This window comes from Cervus canadensis, chromosome 2, assembly GCF_019320065.1.
Source record: "Cervus canadensis isolate Bull #8, Minnesota chromosome 2, ASM1932006v1, whole genome shotgun sequence".
In the NCBI taxonomy this organism is placed as follows: Eukaryota; Metazoa; Chordata; class Mammalia; order Artiodactyla; family Cervidae; genus Cervus; species Cervus canadensis.
In genome coordinates, this window is record NC_057387.1 from 33,175,752 (window position 1) to 33,192,228 (window position 16,477).

The 16,477-nt window shown below is 39.9% G+C and overlaps 3 protein-coding genes across 4 annotated transcripts in view; 2 read left to right on the forward strand and 1 right to left on the reverse strand.

Annotated features, from left to right (window-relative positions):
- Positions 1-287: 287 nt before the first annotated feature.
- Positions 288-2,753, reverse strand: LOC122428699 (serine/arginine repetitive matrix protein 2-like). The gene is made up of 3 exons (XM_043448744.1): positions 2,715-2,753; positions 1,056-1,325; positions 288-926 (listed from the first exon to the last, which is right to left on the reverse strand). Exons 1-3 carry the CDS (start codon positions 2,751-2,753, stop codon positions 375-377), a joined length of 861 nt encoding a protein of 286 aa, XP_043304679.1. The 3' UTR covers positions 288-374.
- The window catches only part of WDR47 (WD repeat domain 47), a 65,226-nt gene continuing 49,429 nt past the window's right edge, over positions 681-16,477 (forward strand). Inside the window, exon 1 of one of the 2 annotated variants that reach the window (XM_043460460.1) lies at positions 681-807. Coding sequence is in view for 1 of the 2 variants with exons in the window: in XM_043460458.1 (XP_043316393.1) it covers positions 3,141-3,173 (33 nt within the window). In the remaining variant the exon portion in view is untranslated. Of the gene's footprint in view, positions 808-2,999; positions 3,174-16,477 lie in introns of those variants that run through there. The other variant, XM_043460458.1, reaches the window with a different exon arrangement.
- LOC122436603 (translocation protein SEC62-like) lies at positions 14,251-16,417 on the forward strand. The gene has a single exon (XM_043460469.1). It carries the CDS (start codon positions 14,269-14,271, stop codon positions 15,463-15,465), a length of 1,197 nt encoding a protein of 398 aa, XP_043316404.1. The 5' UTR covers positions 14,251-14,268; the 3' UTR covers positions 15,466-16,417.

Consider the following 16,477-nt stretch of genomic DNA (forward strand, 5'->3'; position numbering starts at 1 on the left):
TGAGGTAGTGGGGCTTACTACCAAAATGGGTAATGGAAAACAGTGAATGTGTTGTGTTAAATAACAAAAATGCTTTAAGCATCAAGAAGGGGGGTAATTAAACTGCTGGAATTTTCAGGAAGTAAGTGGGACCTGGGAGAGAAGAGAGAAGAGAAGGTGGCGAGGTTTACTTCGTTATCCTTTATTAATAGACCATCAGGGAGGAGTCTTAAGAGTCACGTCTAAAGCGCAGACGACTCATTCGGAGGCGACAACCCCCTCCGCCCTACTTCGGGACGCGGGGTCACCGACCGCCAAAGGGTCTGCGTCCCAGCTGCCGGTCTCTCACGCAGTCGACGCGCCGTCTTCCTCGAGTCCAGCTGCTCCTTTGAGCGCTAGCAGGGAGCCGGCCCACCAGGCCTGTCCCCACCGCGCCCCGGGTTGGGGCCCGCCCAGCCTACTCTCCCTTCGGCGCAGGCACCTGCCTGGCCGCCCCGCTCGGCGGGGTCCTGAGGCGCCTCGGGGAAGCGCGCCGATTGGCTGTGGCTCGGGGCTGGTGCTTGGCTCCGGCGCCGCTTGACAACCGCAGTGTGCGAGAGGCTGAGCCGAGCGGTAGCCGGCTTCGGGAGGGGCAGACGCGAGGAAGGACGGACTGACGGGCTGATGGATTGACGCGCTGAGGGCAGGAGGCAGGACCGCCGCCGAGCCCAGACCGCCGCCCTCGCGCTCCCTCTCCAGCCCGGAACCCGCCTTTTCGGGGCCCCGTCGTCTGGCCTCCCAGCAGCGTTCTCCTCCGTGGTTTCTCCGGGCTCGACCGGGAGCCCCCAGGTGAGCGACTCCTGGAGGCGGAGGCGGCGTCGGGCTGCGCCTCGGGTTGTCATGGTCACCCGTCGCCGCCGGTCACCACCCGCAGGGCGGCGACCCCGGCGACCCCAAGGGCGGCGTTCCTGGCACGGGAGAAGGGTCTTGGGTAGGCTGGGGTGCTGACTGGGTGGGGACCGGGGTCGCGGGTGAGGCCCTGGCGCCGACGGATGGGGGCCAGGCCGCGACTGGAAGCCGCCGCTCCTGAACCACACCTTTGCCTCGCTGCCAGTCGGGCTTTGCAGACGGAGCGACGCCCCTCGCCCTGGCACTGTCCGCCTTTGAGCACGGTGGGTGCCCACCTCGCTGCTGCTGTGGGGCGAGAGGGCGGCTGACGACGCTGGTTCTTTCTTCCTCGCCCCTCTGCCGAGCCTGAGCGACAGCCGAGGGGCGCGCTCCCGTCCCTTTCTGGGCACGCCTTGGCCCGGAGGAGGGGAGGGCGCTGCGGGGCTGGGGCAGCCCCGCGGGGGCCGGGTTGGGCCTTCCTGACGTCAGTGGTCAGTGGCTGCAGGCCTTTGGGGGTCTGGGCGGAGTCGGGGAGAGGGGCCGCGACTGGATTTGGAACTGGGGTTGGACCGGAGCCCCGGGGGCGCCTGCGTGGGAGAGGAGAACGGGAGCTTGTAGAACTCATAGGGTTAAGCCGCTTACTTATGTTGGGGAGAAAAGAGATTGGGGCTCCAGCTCTGGAGCGAGGCCTTGGCCGAAAAGGGGCAGAGGGGACAGGGGAAGTATTTGACCAGCATTTGATTTTTTTTTCCCCTCTCTGTACCCAGACGCGCAGTCAGTAACCACGCATGGTATCTGAGCAGAGCATTTTTGGCAACTTGGTTCTCTCTGCATAATGAGAGGAGAAGTCTTTGTTCCACCCAGATTCTTAGGTTGTGATCCTAACACTTATTTCCCTCCCCTTGTTGCTGACTTAGAGTGCTTCAAGAAGTTAATCGCACAGAAATTAACATGTAAGGCTTGAATATGCTGTAAATATTTTTTTCCCACAGTAAATCCAAGTAGATTTTTTGTCTCCAGTGTTGGCATATGTTGCCTTGAAATTTTACTGTGATAGAATGGAGAATCGCCTAAGAGCCTATTTTCCTTTATATAGCATGTTCCTGGGTCTCATTTAGAAGGAAAATGTAATGAACAATTTTACCTTAGGTTTTAGTGGAATGATTGCTTCTACATAGGAAGGAAAAATTATTATAGTGACCAACCAATTAAGCCATAACAGTGTATTGTTAGGGGAAAACACACACAGACAGACACACACACACACACACACTTGAATTTGATGCCATTATAAATATGCAGTTTTTTTGTGAAGGAATTTTAATCTGTTTTCCACCCAGTTTCCCACTTCCTAATTGTCTTTTTTTCTTTCTGAAGCCAGTACTAGGATTATATCATAAGAGAGCAGGTTACTATCCGTTCCTAGTTACATAATGTGTTCAGCTTTTTCTTGTTTGTGAAGCCCCGGTTATCAATTACATACTAAATAGCGTTTGATATGCTGACATATGCTGCAGTTTGAGAAACACTTCAAAATAAGTGTGAAAAGATGCAGTTTTCCTTAGTAGCTTGGTAAGCTGAAAATCAGATTGCCTGGATTTAAGTTTCCCTTTGCTACTGATTGTAATCTTGGAAGAGCTGCTTACCTGAATGTTGACTAGTCTAATTTCCAGATGATAATACCTGCTTCTGTTTTAGTCTGGGAATGAGCTCTGAAGTTGAACAAAATAAAGTATTTGAAAGCACTTTGGAAACAAGATTTAAGACATCTGTTGATTACCTTTTAATAGAATGGAGCATTGACAAGATAATTACAAATTTCTGAATGATCTATTTAGTATTTCTAGGTCCAAGACCTTATTTCTTACAATGGCCTTAAAGGGCTCATAGAAACTATTAAAATGCATCTTTACTTCTTGGCAGAGGTTCTTTATTACTGTGGTGACATGGCAGAAGGGTGTGTTCTTTCTATATGTGGGTCAGGATTGCTTTCCTGGTTTCACTAGGATGTTTTCATAGTTTAGAAAATAAGGCTATGGCCAATAACTCTTACTTGAGTTTCATTTGGTATTAAATAATTCTTAGTGTACATCATTGATTCTTGATCAAGAAATAGCTTACTTTATCCCGTTTGACCTATGGTTTTCAAATAGGAGTATTCAAGATAAGCTGAAATGTGCCAAGAAGTAAGTCTGTGTCCACAGAATATGACACACATTTATGGAATTGTCATCAATTTCCCTTGAAGACTTGGATAAAAAATAGTTTTTTAAAAAATATTAAACAGAAGATGTATGGAGAATGTAATAATGACACTAATTTCTAAGGTAAAATTCAAAGAAATTTTATGTTTACAGGCTCTGTGGGTTCAGTCTCTTTTGTCATTTTAGAGAACGTTTTAGAAGAATTGCCTTAGGCTTACTCAGCTAATGGATGAGAGATTACTTCATAGGATAGGAAATAAGTTGAGTTCACTTTCTGAAACTTTGACATTAGGCTCCAGGTTACTTGAATCCTAACTATCCTCTCTTGTTTTCACCCCTATACAGGCCTGAACGTTATAATGGAAAGGTCACAGGATTTTAGACACAGTTGTCCTATTCTTGCTTCTGCACTTTTTGCAGTGTGACCTGAGACAAGTAACTAACATCTCAGAGTATTAGTGTTATCCTAGGTAAAATGAAGTTGGAAAGTTGTGAGAATTAATACAGATGATGTATGGGAGTATTTAGCACAGGACCTGACATCGTGGCTGCACAATAAATGTTCGCATGTTTTTCCCTTCCCATCTCTGCATGTTAGGATATTAACAATCCTTCAGACACATTTTTAGCAAGACACCTCATTATTCCTCTCAAATTCCATGGAATTTTGTCATTTTTTATGTTACTGTTTATATTTTATGTATAATGTTTTTGTACAGAAGACTTGAATCCAGGTTATAAATCCAGGTCTTCAGGTTATAAATCCATTGCTGACCCTTGTCTGAGAATACTTTTTTTTTTTGCCATTTAATTTTGAGACCATTACATTGAATAGCCAAAACTTACATATTTCAACTGAGTTTTCTTTTTCTTTTGAATTTGTTTTAGTTTGAGTAAAAAGATACTGTTACATAATACCACGCCCTCCTTTATAAGCCCTTTTGTGTTTTATCTTCTTGTTCACCATAGTAACTTAATCCTTATAACCCAGGGGTGCAGCATGATGCTGGCACGTGGTACACACAAGTATTTTTAAATGAATACTTAAACCATGTGTTTCTACAAGTAGGAGTCTCTCAATGTGGCATCTTTAACAGTCGATTTAATCAGGATTCCCAATGTTTTAAAATTACACCTAGTTTTTTTTTTAAAAAAACAAGGTAAACTTTTTCCAGATTAAATTTTTATATTTTATTCACAGAACAGTAGCTCCTCCAGAAAATTTTCGAGAAGATCCCCTGGAGAAGGGAATGGCAACCCACTCCAGTATTCTTGCCTGGAAAATTCCATGGACAGAGGAGCCTGGCAGGCTACAGACCATGGGGTCACAAAGAGTCAGACATGACTGAGTGACTAACACATATAACACACAACTCTTCCATAGCATGGTATTTGCAGCCCTTTTGACACATTGTCTGAGGACCTTGTCCTTACCTTATGAGTTCTAAAGGGGGAGAAATTTACATCGCACCAATCACATGCATGTCACTGTTAGGAAGTTGATCTCATTTTACAGGTTAGCACTATTTTAGAGAAAAAGTACTACATGAAAAATGGCATAAAACTTTTATACTATTTATAGTTGATGCATTTGATTCAAATAATGAATTCAAATAACTCATTCGAGAAATGAATGAAATTCTATGACTAAGTGCCAAGTTTTGTGAAACCTATTGAAAAAGAAAATGGAACTTATATAAAAATCTTTGAGAAAGCTTTATAGAACTGAGCTAAAATTGGTGCCTTAATGTCCATTTTGATTTAACATTTTTCCTTTCTTCGCTTCCAGTTTTATTCAGATATCATTGACAAACAGCACTGGATAAATTTAAGGTGTACATAATAATTTGACTTGCATACATTATGAAATAAGTACAAGTTTAGTGAACATCCATCATTTCATATAGATACAAAATTTTATAAATAGGAAAAAGCATTTTCCCTTGTGATGAGAACTCTTAGGATTTACTCTCAACAACTTTCCTGTATAATATTGTCGTTGTTTAGTTGCTAAGTTGTGTCCGACTCTTTGTGACTGCATGGACTGTAGCCCACCAGCCTCCTCTGTCCATGGGATTTCCCAGGCAGGAATACTGGAGTGGGTTGCCATTTCCTTCTCCAGAAGGTCTTCCTCCCCAGGGATCAAACCCAGGTCTCCCTCATTGCAGGCAGATTCGTTACTATTTGAGCCATCAGGGAAGCCCCCTGTTTAATATACAGCGGTGTTAATTATTTTTATCATATAGTACATTAAATTCCTAGTTCTTGTTATAACTGGGAGTTTTTACCTTTTGATAGCCTTCGTCCAATTCTCCTTTCTCCTGCTCCTTACCTCTGATAACCACAAATCTGGTCTCTTTTTCTAAGAGTTTGTTTTTGAAGTATAATTTTTGAAGACTATGTAAGTTCGTGTTACATAACATAGCGATTTGATATTTCTATACATTTCAAAATGATCACCATGATAAGTCTAGTCACAATATGTCACTCTATAGAGACATCACATATTAATAGTTATTGTCTATAGTCCCCACACTGTACATTTCATACCCATGACTCATTTATTTTGAAACTGAAAATTTGTACCTCTTAATTTCCCTCACCTGTCTCTTCCTCCCCTCACAGGCTTCCTCTCTGGCAACCACCTGTTTGTTCTCTGTATGTATAACTGTTTCTGTTTTGTTTTTGTTTGTTCCACATAGAAGTGAAATTATTCAGTATTTACTTTTCTCTAACTTATTTCACTTAGCATAATACCCTGTAGGTCCATCCTTGTTGTTACAAATGGCAAGATTTCATTTGTCTTTTTTTTAAGATTTATTTATTTATTTTTATTATTATTTTTTTATTTCATATTTGGCTGTGCTGGGTGTTCGTTGCTGCTCAAGGGCTTTCTCTAGTTGTGGCAAGTGGAAGCTACTCTTCATTGTGGTGCATGGGCTTCTCCTTGCAGTGGCTTCTTTTGTTGCAGAACACAGGCTGTAGTGCAGGATCCTCGGTAGTTGTGGTGCTTCGGCTCAGTGGTTGTGGCTTGTGGGCTTGGTTGCTCCACGGCATGTGGAGTCTTCCCTGACCAGGGATAGAACCCGTGTCCCCTGTATTGACAGGTGGATTCTTAACCACTGGACCACCAGGGAAACCTTTCATTCACTGTTTTGGCTGAGTAATATTCTGTTGTGTATATGTGTGTGTATACCACATCTTTCTCCATCTCTTAGTGTGCACTTAGGTTGCTCTCCTGTCTTACTTTTGTAAATAATGCAGCAATGAGCGTAGGGGTTCTTATATTTTTTTCTAACTAGTGTCTTCATTTTTTTCAGATAAATATCCAGGAGTGGAATTGCTGGGTCCTACGGTAGTTCTATTTTTAAATTTTTGAGGAATCTGTTTACTATTTTCCATAGTGTCTGTACCAGTTTACATTCCCGCCTGCAGTTCACAAGGGTTCTGTGTTTTCTGTATCCTTGCCAACAGGTGTTATTTGTTATCTTTTTCAGTAATAATCATCCTGACATGTGTGAGGATGTCACTGGTTTTGATTAGTATTTCCCTGATGATTAGTTGAGCATCTTTTCATTCCAGTCTGTATGTCTTTGGGAAAATATGTTTAAATCTTTTGCCCATTTTTTAAATTGGGTTGTTCATTTTTTGATGTTTTATGAGTTCTTTGCATATTTTGGATATTAACCCCTTGCTATATATATTGTTTGAACATTTTTCCAAATTTTGCTTTTTAAAAAATATTATTTTGAGAGCTTGGAAATAGAATTGAGTTGGTTTTCTTTCTAACTTTAGGAAAAGCATTTGAAATGAAATTCTGGGAAGTACAAAAACAGTATCTCACAAATAGATGATGTAAAGCAACTTTAGGTGTCCAGTTGTGCTTGTATAGTACCCACATTGTGGAAATTGTTAATTTCACTGTGTACAGTTGTTGACCAGAAGGAGGGAGTATTGTGTTCTGGAGGGAGTATTGTGTTCTGTTTTAGGTACTTTAAAGTGAGGTTAACAATTGTTCAGAGGAGAATGACTAGTGTAGGGAATCTGGAAGTTATGTGAAGATTGGTTGAAGGAAGTAAGGGAATAGACATGAGGATTGTCAGACTCAAATGTGTAAGTTTTTAACATAACAAATTTTTATTGTGCTGACCCTGAAGACATACCTAGATGAAAGTAGATTTCAATGCAATATTGGAAAACAAAATAAAATGCCTTTTTATACTTGTGAAAAATTGGAGGGATTCTGCATTAGCTATTGCTGTGTAACAAATTACCCCCAATCTAAGTGGCTTAAAGCAACAAATATTCACCTTACTGTTTCTGGAGGTCAGGAATCCGGGCCGTCCCAGCTGGGAGCCTCCGATCTTAGGTCTCTCGTGAGGCTGCAGTTAAGCTTCTCTAGGAGCTGTGGCCTCACCTGAAAGCTAGGCTGGGAAATGAGCTCCTTCCAAGCTCCGTGACTGGGACCTCTGTTCCTTGTTGGACTGAGGGCTTCCATGCTTCACAGACTGCTGACTGAAGACTTTCTTCAGTTCTTCGTTACTTGGATCTTTCCACAAGGTTTCTTCATGATGTGGCAGCTGACTTCCCCCAGAGAGAGCAGTTTGAGAGAGGGCACACACCTGCTCTTGGAATGGATGTTACCATCTCTTTATAAATCTTGGAAGTGACACCCCAACACTTCCAGTCTGCACTTGGGTACAAGTGAGTTACTAAATCCAGTCCACACTCAAGGGCCAGGGACTACAAAAGGGTGTAAAAACGATAGTAGTCTCACTGGTGACTGTTTTGGAGACTGAGACAGGTACCTTGGGTGGGGTATAGAAATTTTCTGTCATTGGAGGCGTTTATGTAGACATTGGCGGACCATCTGTCAGAGATGTGTTCAGATATTCTGTACTAAAAAAGAGAGTGGACAAAGGTACCTCCCAGCTTAATTCTATGATAAGTTTATAAATGCTAAGGAAGTAGAAAAGCTAAGGATGGAAAACTTAATTAAGTGGGTAGTTGTATAGTATATATGCTATTGTATTTCTTTCAGTAGTTAATGCTTATATATTTGTGGTTTTTTTAGTACGTTTTCAAGTTTTTGTGACTTAGTACATTTTCTTAATGTTTCTAAATATTCTGCAGTATAGTAGATACAGTTATATACCTACTGACAAACTGTTTTTTCTATGTTCAGTTTTTGAAGCATACTCAAATATCTTAAGTTCTACCTTTCTCATTGAAAACAAGTGTGGGAATAAAAAAAGACATAAAGGCTAATTTTAATCTATTTTACAAAGATTACCTTGTCTTTAGGTGTGACGGAAAACTATACTAGAGATAGTTATATTTCATTATATAATGAAAAGTGAAATTGTGTTCTTAGATAAAGCATCTCTTTTACCACAAATAAGGTAAAACACACAAATAAGTAAATAAAGAATACTATATAAATTTATATGAATATTCACTTTGATCTTAATTGATAAGCATTAATTTGTGATTAGGATTTTAAATTAATTTTTATTAAAATATTACTCTTAAAAACATTCTGCCTATCTTTTTTTTCCCTATCTTTTTTACATGTGTTTTTATAGGTTGAAATTTTACTTAATAAACATTTGAATTTTTACCATAAGCTGCTATGATAATTTAAGGAATAAACCATTTAAAACTTTTTTAATTCTTTGCAAGATTAATACCTAAAACTTTTGACTCCAAGTCAGGAGACCTTGAGTTTCTTATGCTTCAGTTCAGTTCATTTGCTCAGTCATGTCCGACTCTTTGCGACCCCATGAATCGCAGCATGCCAGGCCTCCCTGTCCATCACCAACTCCCGGAGTTTACTCAAACTCATGTCCATCGAGTCGGTGATGCCATCCAGCCATCTCATCCTCTGACGTCCCCTTCTCCTCCTGCCCCCAGTCCCTCCCAGTGTCAGGGTCTTTTCCAATGCTTAGCTCTGCCTAATGTCCAATAATAATTCTGTAGTCAAGTGGTGGCATTGTTTCTCATTAGTAAGTAAGATTCACATTTTGAATAGTTCTAAAGAAGTTACTTGCTTTGGTCTGACCAAACTTACCCCCCCCTCCATGTTTCTCTTGAAATCCATGACACAATTTATGAACTTTATTATTGGAAAAGTGTTAAGTCTGAGACTGGAGAACTCAGCAGAGGTCCAGTAGACCTTAAACCTCCTGAACCATGTTGTAAACAAGTGATCTAAAACAGTGTATTATTATTAATATTTTGCCACACCCGTGTGGCATGTGGGAGCTCCCAGACTAGGGAGGGAGCCCATGTCCCCTGCATTGGGAGCATAGAGTCAACCACTGGACTGCCAGGGAGGTCCCTAAAAAAGTATATTATTTAAAAATAAAACAAATTTTTCACATACTTCCTTTTTAAATCTAAAATTCTTATGCTTTAAATTAGCACCATAAGTTTGCTTTTGGTCGTGCTCCAAAAACTAAGTTATGTTCAGCAGCAAAGCATTGTAGCAGCACACTATTGAAATTTATCTAGTTTCTTCTTCCTCTTCTGGGGTGGTATCTAAAAGTATTCAGAATGATACAGCATTTGACATACTATTGTCTTTTGTTCTGCAGTACAGCCTGTAACAAAACCAGGCTGTCCTGAACCCCTGGTAGTAGAATTATTTACCTTTATCCCAAGAAGGTTGGGAAAGCACCAGAATCTGCATGTGGAGTGTGCCCAGGCCAACTTCCAAGGAATTCATGCTGTGAGACCTGAAGCTCTTACGAAAGTCAGTGAAAGTTGCTTAAGTCTTGTCTGACGCTTTGTGACCCCATGGACTATACAGTCCATGGAATTCTCCAGGCCAGAATACTGGAGTGGGTTGCCATTTCCTTCCCCAGGGGATCTTCCCAACCCAGGGATCGAACCCAGGTCTCCCACATTGCAGGCTTATGAGGTTGTCTAAAAAGTATAGACCAACATGTAGTGGTTCCATATGTGCTGCATGTGTTTGTGACAGGATTAAATGCACTTTCCTTATCGAGGAGTAGAAAATTGTTGTGAAAGTATTGAAAACACAAACCAGAGTCAGAAAGCTAAATTAAAAAATGAAGCTTTTTTGAGTAATAAAAAGATCAAAAAGACGTAAAAAATTTTTTAAATAAATAAAATTTATTTAGACTTCCTCATATTCGATATGGTTTTTCAAAGGTACTTTGAAATCTGTTTTCTTTTAAAGTCGAAAGTTAAATGGCTGAGGGGCTCCCCTGATAGCTCAGTGGTAAAGAGTCCACCTGCAGTGCAGGAGACACAGGAGACGTGGGCTCGATCCCGGGGCTGGGAAGCTCCCCTGGAGGAGGGCATGGCAACCCGCTCCAGTAGTTTTGCTTGGAGAATCCCATGGAGAGAGGAACCTGGCGGGCTACAGTCCATAGGGTCGCAAAGAGTCCGACACGGCTGAAGCGACTGAGCACGCATAGATGCAAACAGCTAAACTCTAGAGTTCTTTCGATCTAGATTTTTTTTTTCATTTTGGAGGTTTCCTTCCCTCCTGTCATTTTCAATACTGCTTGTTTTTTGATGGCAGTACTCATTTGGATAACATTATTTAAAAATTAACTGGAGTTTTAAGTAAAGGTTAGGAAGTATATTTTACTAGATGTGGATAGATCTTTTAAAATAAAAAAAGTAATCTTTAAATTCATTTTAGTTTCTTACACAGTTGAGCTAATTTGTCTCTCTAGCTAAAAGGGTATGTCTAAAACTCTGATTAGATTGTTGTTAATGTAGACTTCTAGCTTATTTACCCACCCTATTAGCATTGTTTAATAGAAAAACAATATGAAAAATGATAGAACTATGGACCTCTTGGAATAATTTTTTATATTATTGGAGTTCGATGAAGGTTTTTCATTTTGGCATATTTAGATGACTGTGTATCCATTTTATGTTTTTCCTCGTTTTTGTATTGTTGCCCTTTCTTTTCTTGGAAATCAATGTGATACAATAGAAAGAACTTTAGTCAACTTGTGGTTCCAGTCTTGTCCTAGAGTTTTTGTCTACAGTCTTTTCTTCCTTCCTTCTCTCCCTTTCTGTTTCTGTTTCTGTGTCTCTCTTTGCCTATCCTCTCTGTCTCTGTATTTCTGTCTTTCTCAGTCAAAAATTCTAATTTTCATTGTTACAAAGCTTAGGTTTGGGATTGGGGAGGAGGACGCAATTTCTTGCTTGTCAGAGTAAGGCAACACAGATGTTTTAGGGAATTAATGAAAAAATTGATCTGAAAATTAATCTAAGTATATATATTTGCCTCCTTTTTACCCCTTTGTTTTTTGTTACACAGTTAAATAGGTTCCTTCAGTTACTTTTAAGAAATTTCTTGGATGGCATTGACATCAATGTTGATATCGGAATTTATGTTCTGACATGTTTCTGAAAGAAGTATTCAGCTGCTAGTGAGATGTTCAGCCTTAATATAAATGCTGGCTGAAGTTTTTGACCATACAAAGCTTTGTGTCTTCATCTGTAAAATGGAGATAACATTGTCAATCTTATGATTGATATAAAGATCAATTAAGCAATATAAGATCCTACAATAGTTTTTGTGCCCAATAGTTTTTGCATTGTAAATGTAGCAGTTAATCCTGTCTTTGGACTTTCCTTGTGGCTCAGATGGTAAAGAATCTGCCTGCAATGCGGGGGACTTGGGTTTGATCCCTGGGTTGGGAAGATCCCCTGGAGAAGGGAATGGCTACCCACTCCAGTATTCTGGCCTGGAGAATTCCATGGACAGAGGAACTTGGCACACTATGGTCCATGTGGTTGGGATTCTTCTGTACCTGGTACCTTGATATAGAACTTTTGAGATCTAATTTTGTGATTTTTTTTTTCATTTTCATAGTTTTTTCTGTTAAATTAAAACTTTTATTTATATAAGAAATGTATGTATAATTAATACATGAATATATATTGGTTATAAATCATTCAGATGATTTGAATGATGAAGAGTAAAAGAATCTTCCTTCAATCCTTTCCTTTCCTGGTTCCCTGCCCTCCATCCAATCTCATTCTTCTTTTCAGAGGTAACCTCTCTGAACAGTTTGATATGTATCCCTCCAGCCTCTCTTTTTCATTTATTAGATACAGAATACTACGCTCTCCCTTTTAAAAGAGATAAATAGGCCTATTTATATTCATCGATTTATCAAGTATTTGTTGATAGCTGTATTTTTCTGTAATGTTTCTTTTTATTGTTAAGGTACAGTAGATCTACATCACTGCAGTAGTATTCTATAATATGAATTTACCAAAAATTAACAATTCTCCTATTGATGAGAGCTCAGGTCATTTCTAATTTTTCTCTCTTACAAACAGATCTTAAGGAACATCTTTGTATATGTTCAGTTCAGTTCATTTCAGTTGCTCAGTCGTGTCCGACTCTTTGCAACCCCATGAACCACAGCACGCCAGACCTCCCTGTCATCACCAACTCCCAGAGTCCACCCAAATCCATGTCCATTGTGTTGGTGATGCCATCCAACCATCTCATTCTCTGTAGTCCCCTTCTCCTCCTGCCCTCAATCTTTCCCAGCATCAGGGTCTTTTCAATGAGTCAGTTCTTTGCATCAGGGGGTCAAAGTTTTGGAGTTTCAGCTTCAACATCAGTCCTTCCAATGAACACCCAGGACTGATCTCCTTTAGGATGGACTGGTTGGATCTCCTTGCAGTCCAAGGGACTCTCAAGAGTCTTCTCCAACACAACAGTTCAAAAGCATCAGTTCTTCAGTGCTCAGCCCTCTTTATAGTCCAACTCTCACATCCATACATGACCACTGGAAAAACCATAGCCTTGACTAGATGAACCTTTGTTGGCAAAGTAATGTCTCTGCTTTTTAATATGCTGTCTAGGTTGGTCATAACTTTCCTTCCAAGGAGTAAGCGTCTTTTAATTTTATGGCTGCAATCACCATCTGCAGTGATTTTGGAGCCCTCAAAAATAAAGTCAGTCACTGTTTCCACTGTTTCCCATTTATTTGCCATGAAGTGATGGGACTGGATGCCATGATCTTAGTTTTCTGAATGTTGAGTTTTAAGCCAGCTTTTTCACTCTCCTCTTTTACCTTCATCAGGGGCTCTTTAGTTCTTCACTTTCTGCCATAAGGGTGGTGTCATCTGCATATCTGAGGTTATTGATATTTCTCCCAGCAATCTTGATTCCAACTTGTGCTTCTTCCAGCCAGCGTTTCTCATGATGTACTCTGCATATAAGTTAAATAAGCAGAGTGACAATATACAGCCTTGATGTACTCCTTTTCCTATTTGGAACCAGTCTGTTGTTCCATGTCCAGTTCTCACTGTTGCTTCCTGACCTGCATACAGGTTTCTCAAGAGGCAGGTGGCCTGGTATTCCCATCTCGTTCAGAATTTTCCACACTTTATTGTGAGCCACACAGTCAAAGGCTTTGGCATGGTCAGTAAAGCAGAAATAGATGTTTTTCTGGAACTCTCTTGCTTTTTTGATGATTCAACGAATGTTGGCAATTTGATCTCTGGTTCCTCTGCCTTTTCTAAAACCAGCTTGAACTTCTGGAAGTTCACGGTTCAAGTATTGTATATGTATCTTTGTATATATTTGTATATTTTTGCAGAATGGGTTCCTAGAAATAGAATTGGAATTGGTGAGTCAAAGAGTATATGCATTTAAAATTTTCATAGATGAAAATTTCATGCTGTCAAATTCTCTCTCCAAAAGTCTGTCCCAATTTATATTCTTTCTTTCATTATGTATTTTAAAAGATTTTTGGTCATACCGTGCGGCGTATGGAATCTTGTTTCCACGACTAGGGTCTGAACCCTGCCCACTGTGGTGGAAACATGGACTCCTAACCACTGGATCCCCGGGGAGGTCCCCAATCTATATTCTTAACCCAGTGTGTGTGAAGGGGCATTTACTCACACTCTTGCCAACTCTGGATACTATCAGGTCTTTTAAATTTTGCCATTGTTGGTATCTTATTTTAGTATTACTAGTGAAGTTAAACATCTTTCCATCGATTTTTTTGGTTATTTTTAGTGCTGTGAATTGTTCAGCTGGAATTTTGGGGGAGATACTGATTTGAAGATGCTATTTTTATGTTCTGGATGGTAATCTTTTAACGGTTTGTATTATATTTGGTCCTTGTCCCTTATCTATTATCTTGTTCATGGCAACTTCTGTTAAATGGAAGATTTAGGGGAACCGGGCGGAGCGGCCAACATGGCGGAACGCAGGCGACACAAGAAGCGGATTCAGGAAGTTGGTGAACCATCTAAAGAAGAGAAGGCTGTAGCCAAGTTTCTTCGATTCAACTGTCCAACAAAGTCCACCAATATGATGGGTCACCGGGTTGATTATTTTATTGCTTCAAAAGCAGTGGATTGCCTCTTGGATTCAAAGTGGGCAAAGGCCAAGAAAGGAGAGGAAGCTTTATTTACAACAAGGGAGTCTGTGGTTGACTACTGCAACAGGCTTTTAAAGAAGCAGTTTTTTCATCGGGCACTAAAAGTAATGAAAATGAAGTATGAGAAAGACATAAAAAAAGAAAAAGAGAAAGGAAAAGCTGAAAGTGGAAAAGAAGAAGATAAAAAGAGCAAGAAAGAAAATCTAAAGGATGAAAAGACAAAAAAGGAAAAAGAAAAAAAAAAAGATGGTGAAAAGGAAGAATCCAAAAAGGAGGAAACTCCTGGAACTCCCAAAAAGAAGGAAACCAAGAAAAAATTCAAGCTTGAGCCCCATGATGATCAAGTTTTTCTGGATGGAAATGAGGTATTTGTGTGGATCTATGACCCAGTTCACTTTAAAACATTTGTCATGGGATTAATTCTTGTGATTGCAGTGATAGCAGCCACCCTCTTCCCTCTTTGGCCAGCAGAAATGAGAGTAGGTGTTTATTACCTCAGTGTGGGTGCAGGCTGTTTTGTAGCCAGCATTCTTCTCCTTGCCGTTGCTCGTTGCATTCTGTTTCTCATCATTTGGCTCATAACTGGAGGAAGGCACCACTTTTGGTTCTTGCCAAATCTGACTGCTGACGTGGGCTTCATTGACTCCTTCAGACCTCTGTACACACATGAATACAAAGGACCAAAAGCAGACTTAAAGAAAGATGAGAAATCTGAAACCAAAAAGCAACAGAAGTCCGACAGTGAGGAAAAGTCAGACAGTGAGAAAAAGGAAGATGAGGAGGGGAAAGTAGGACCAGGAAATCATGGAACAGAAGGCTCAGGTGGAGAACGGCATTCAGACACAGACAGTGACAGGAGGGAAGATGACCGATCCCAACACAGTAGTGGAAATGGGAATGATTTCGAAATGATCACAAAAGAGGAACTGGAACAGCAAACAGATGGGGATTGTGAAGAGGAGGAGGAAGAAGACGATGGAGAAACAACTAAATCTTCACATGAAAAATCATAATCTGACTAATTTGGGGACTAAATATGTGCAAGAGGTTGGATTTTCTATGTTGGCTGATCATCATAATGTACACATGACATTTGTAGCATTCTTTAAATCCATATACTGAAATGGATTTGACATCTAAGCAGTTATATTCAGTCCTTCATTTCATATAATACTATTATTGGTACAGTCTAAAGCCATTTATAAATTTTATCTATTTGATAATTTTACAGTAAATAGGTCTCATTTATTTTGACAATTATCAAAGATGCACTTTCCACAATGACATTTAGATTAATGGCATTTTTGATAGTTGTATGGCTTTTTACTGTTAGGCTAATCAGAATAACTAAAAGGGATAAAAATAAACACCAGTATTTCAGATTAAGCATAGTTTTGTAGCCATTTCACAGTTTCTTTGAGATGAAATGCTTAAACTTATTGTTCTTATTAGTTTAGCTTTTGTTGATTATTAAATTATACCAGAAAACTTCTAAGATTCTAATTTAGCAGGGTTCAAAAACATTTTGTGGAAACAAGCCAACTAGTAATAATGCAGCAACACTTTTAGTTTAGCTACAAATTCTCCTTTTCCAACTTAGGAAATCCAAACTGATTTGTACGCCTGATTCAGAGTAAGATGGTCATCTCCAACAGAGGGAGCAAGCAGAATTGGCTGGAAGGTGATGGTTCTTCCCATTTCCTTGTCGTAAAGTAAAATGTATTCTGTACATAATTTACAAATAAACATTTTATTTTAATTGTTACTTATTATTTAGACATTTTCTCAACACTTAAATTTGTACAATTAAGACCATTTAAGGGTATGTTTTTAGAGAGATGGAAGTTTCAATAACCCACAGAGCATCTGTGATCTTTCTACAGCAGCTTCAGTTTTGTGCCAACATTCCATGTATTTGAATATGAGTTGAAACGATCTTTATTAAATAAGAGCAGACTTAAAGTAGCTGTTTGTACGCCTTAATGTTCATTTTGATTTATCTTAAGTCTCTACATTCAGAAATGG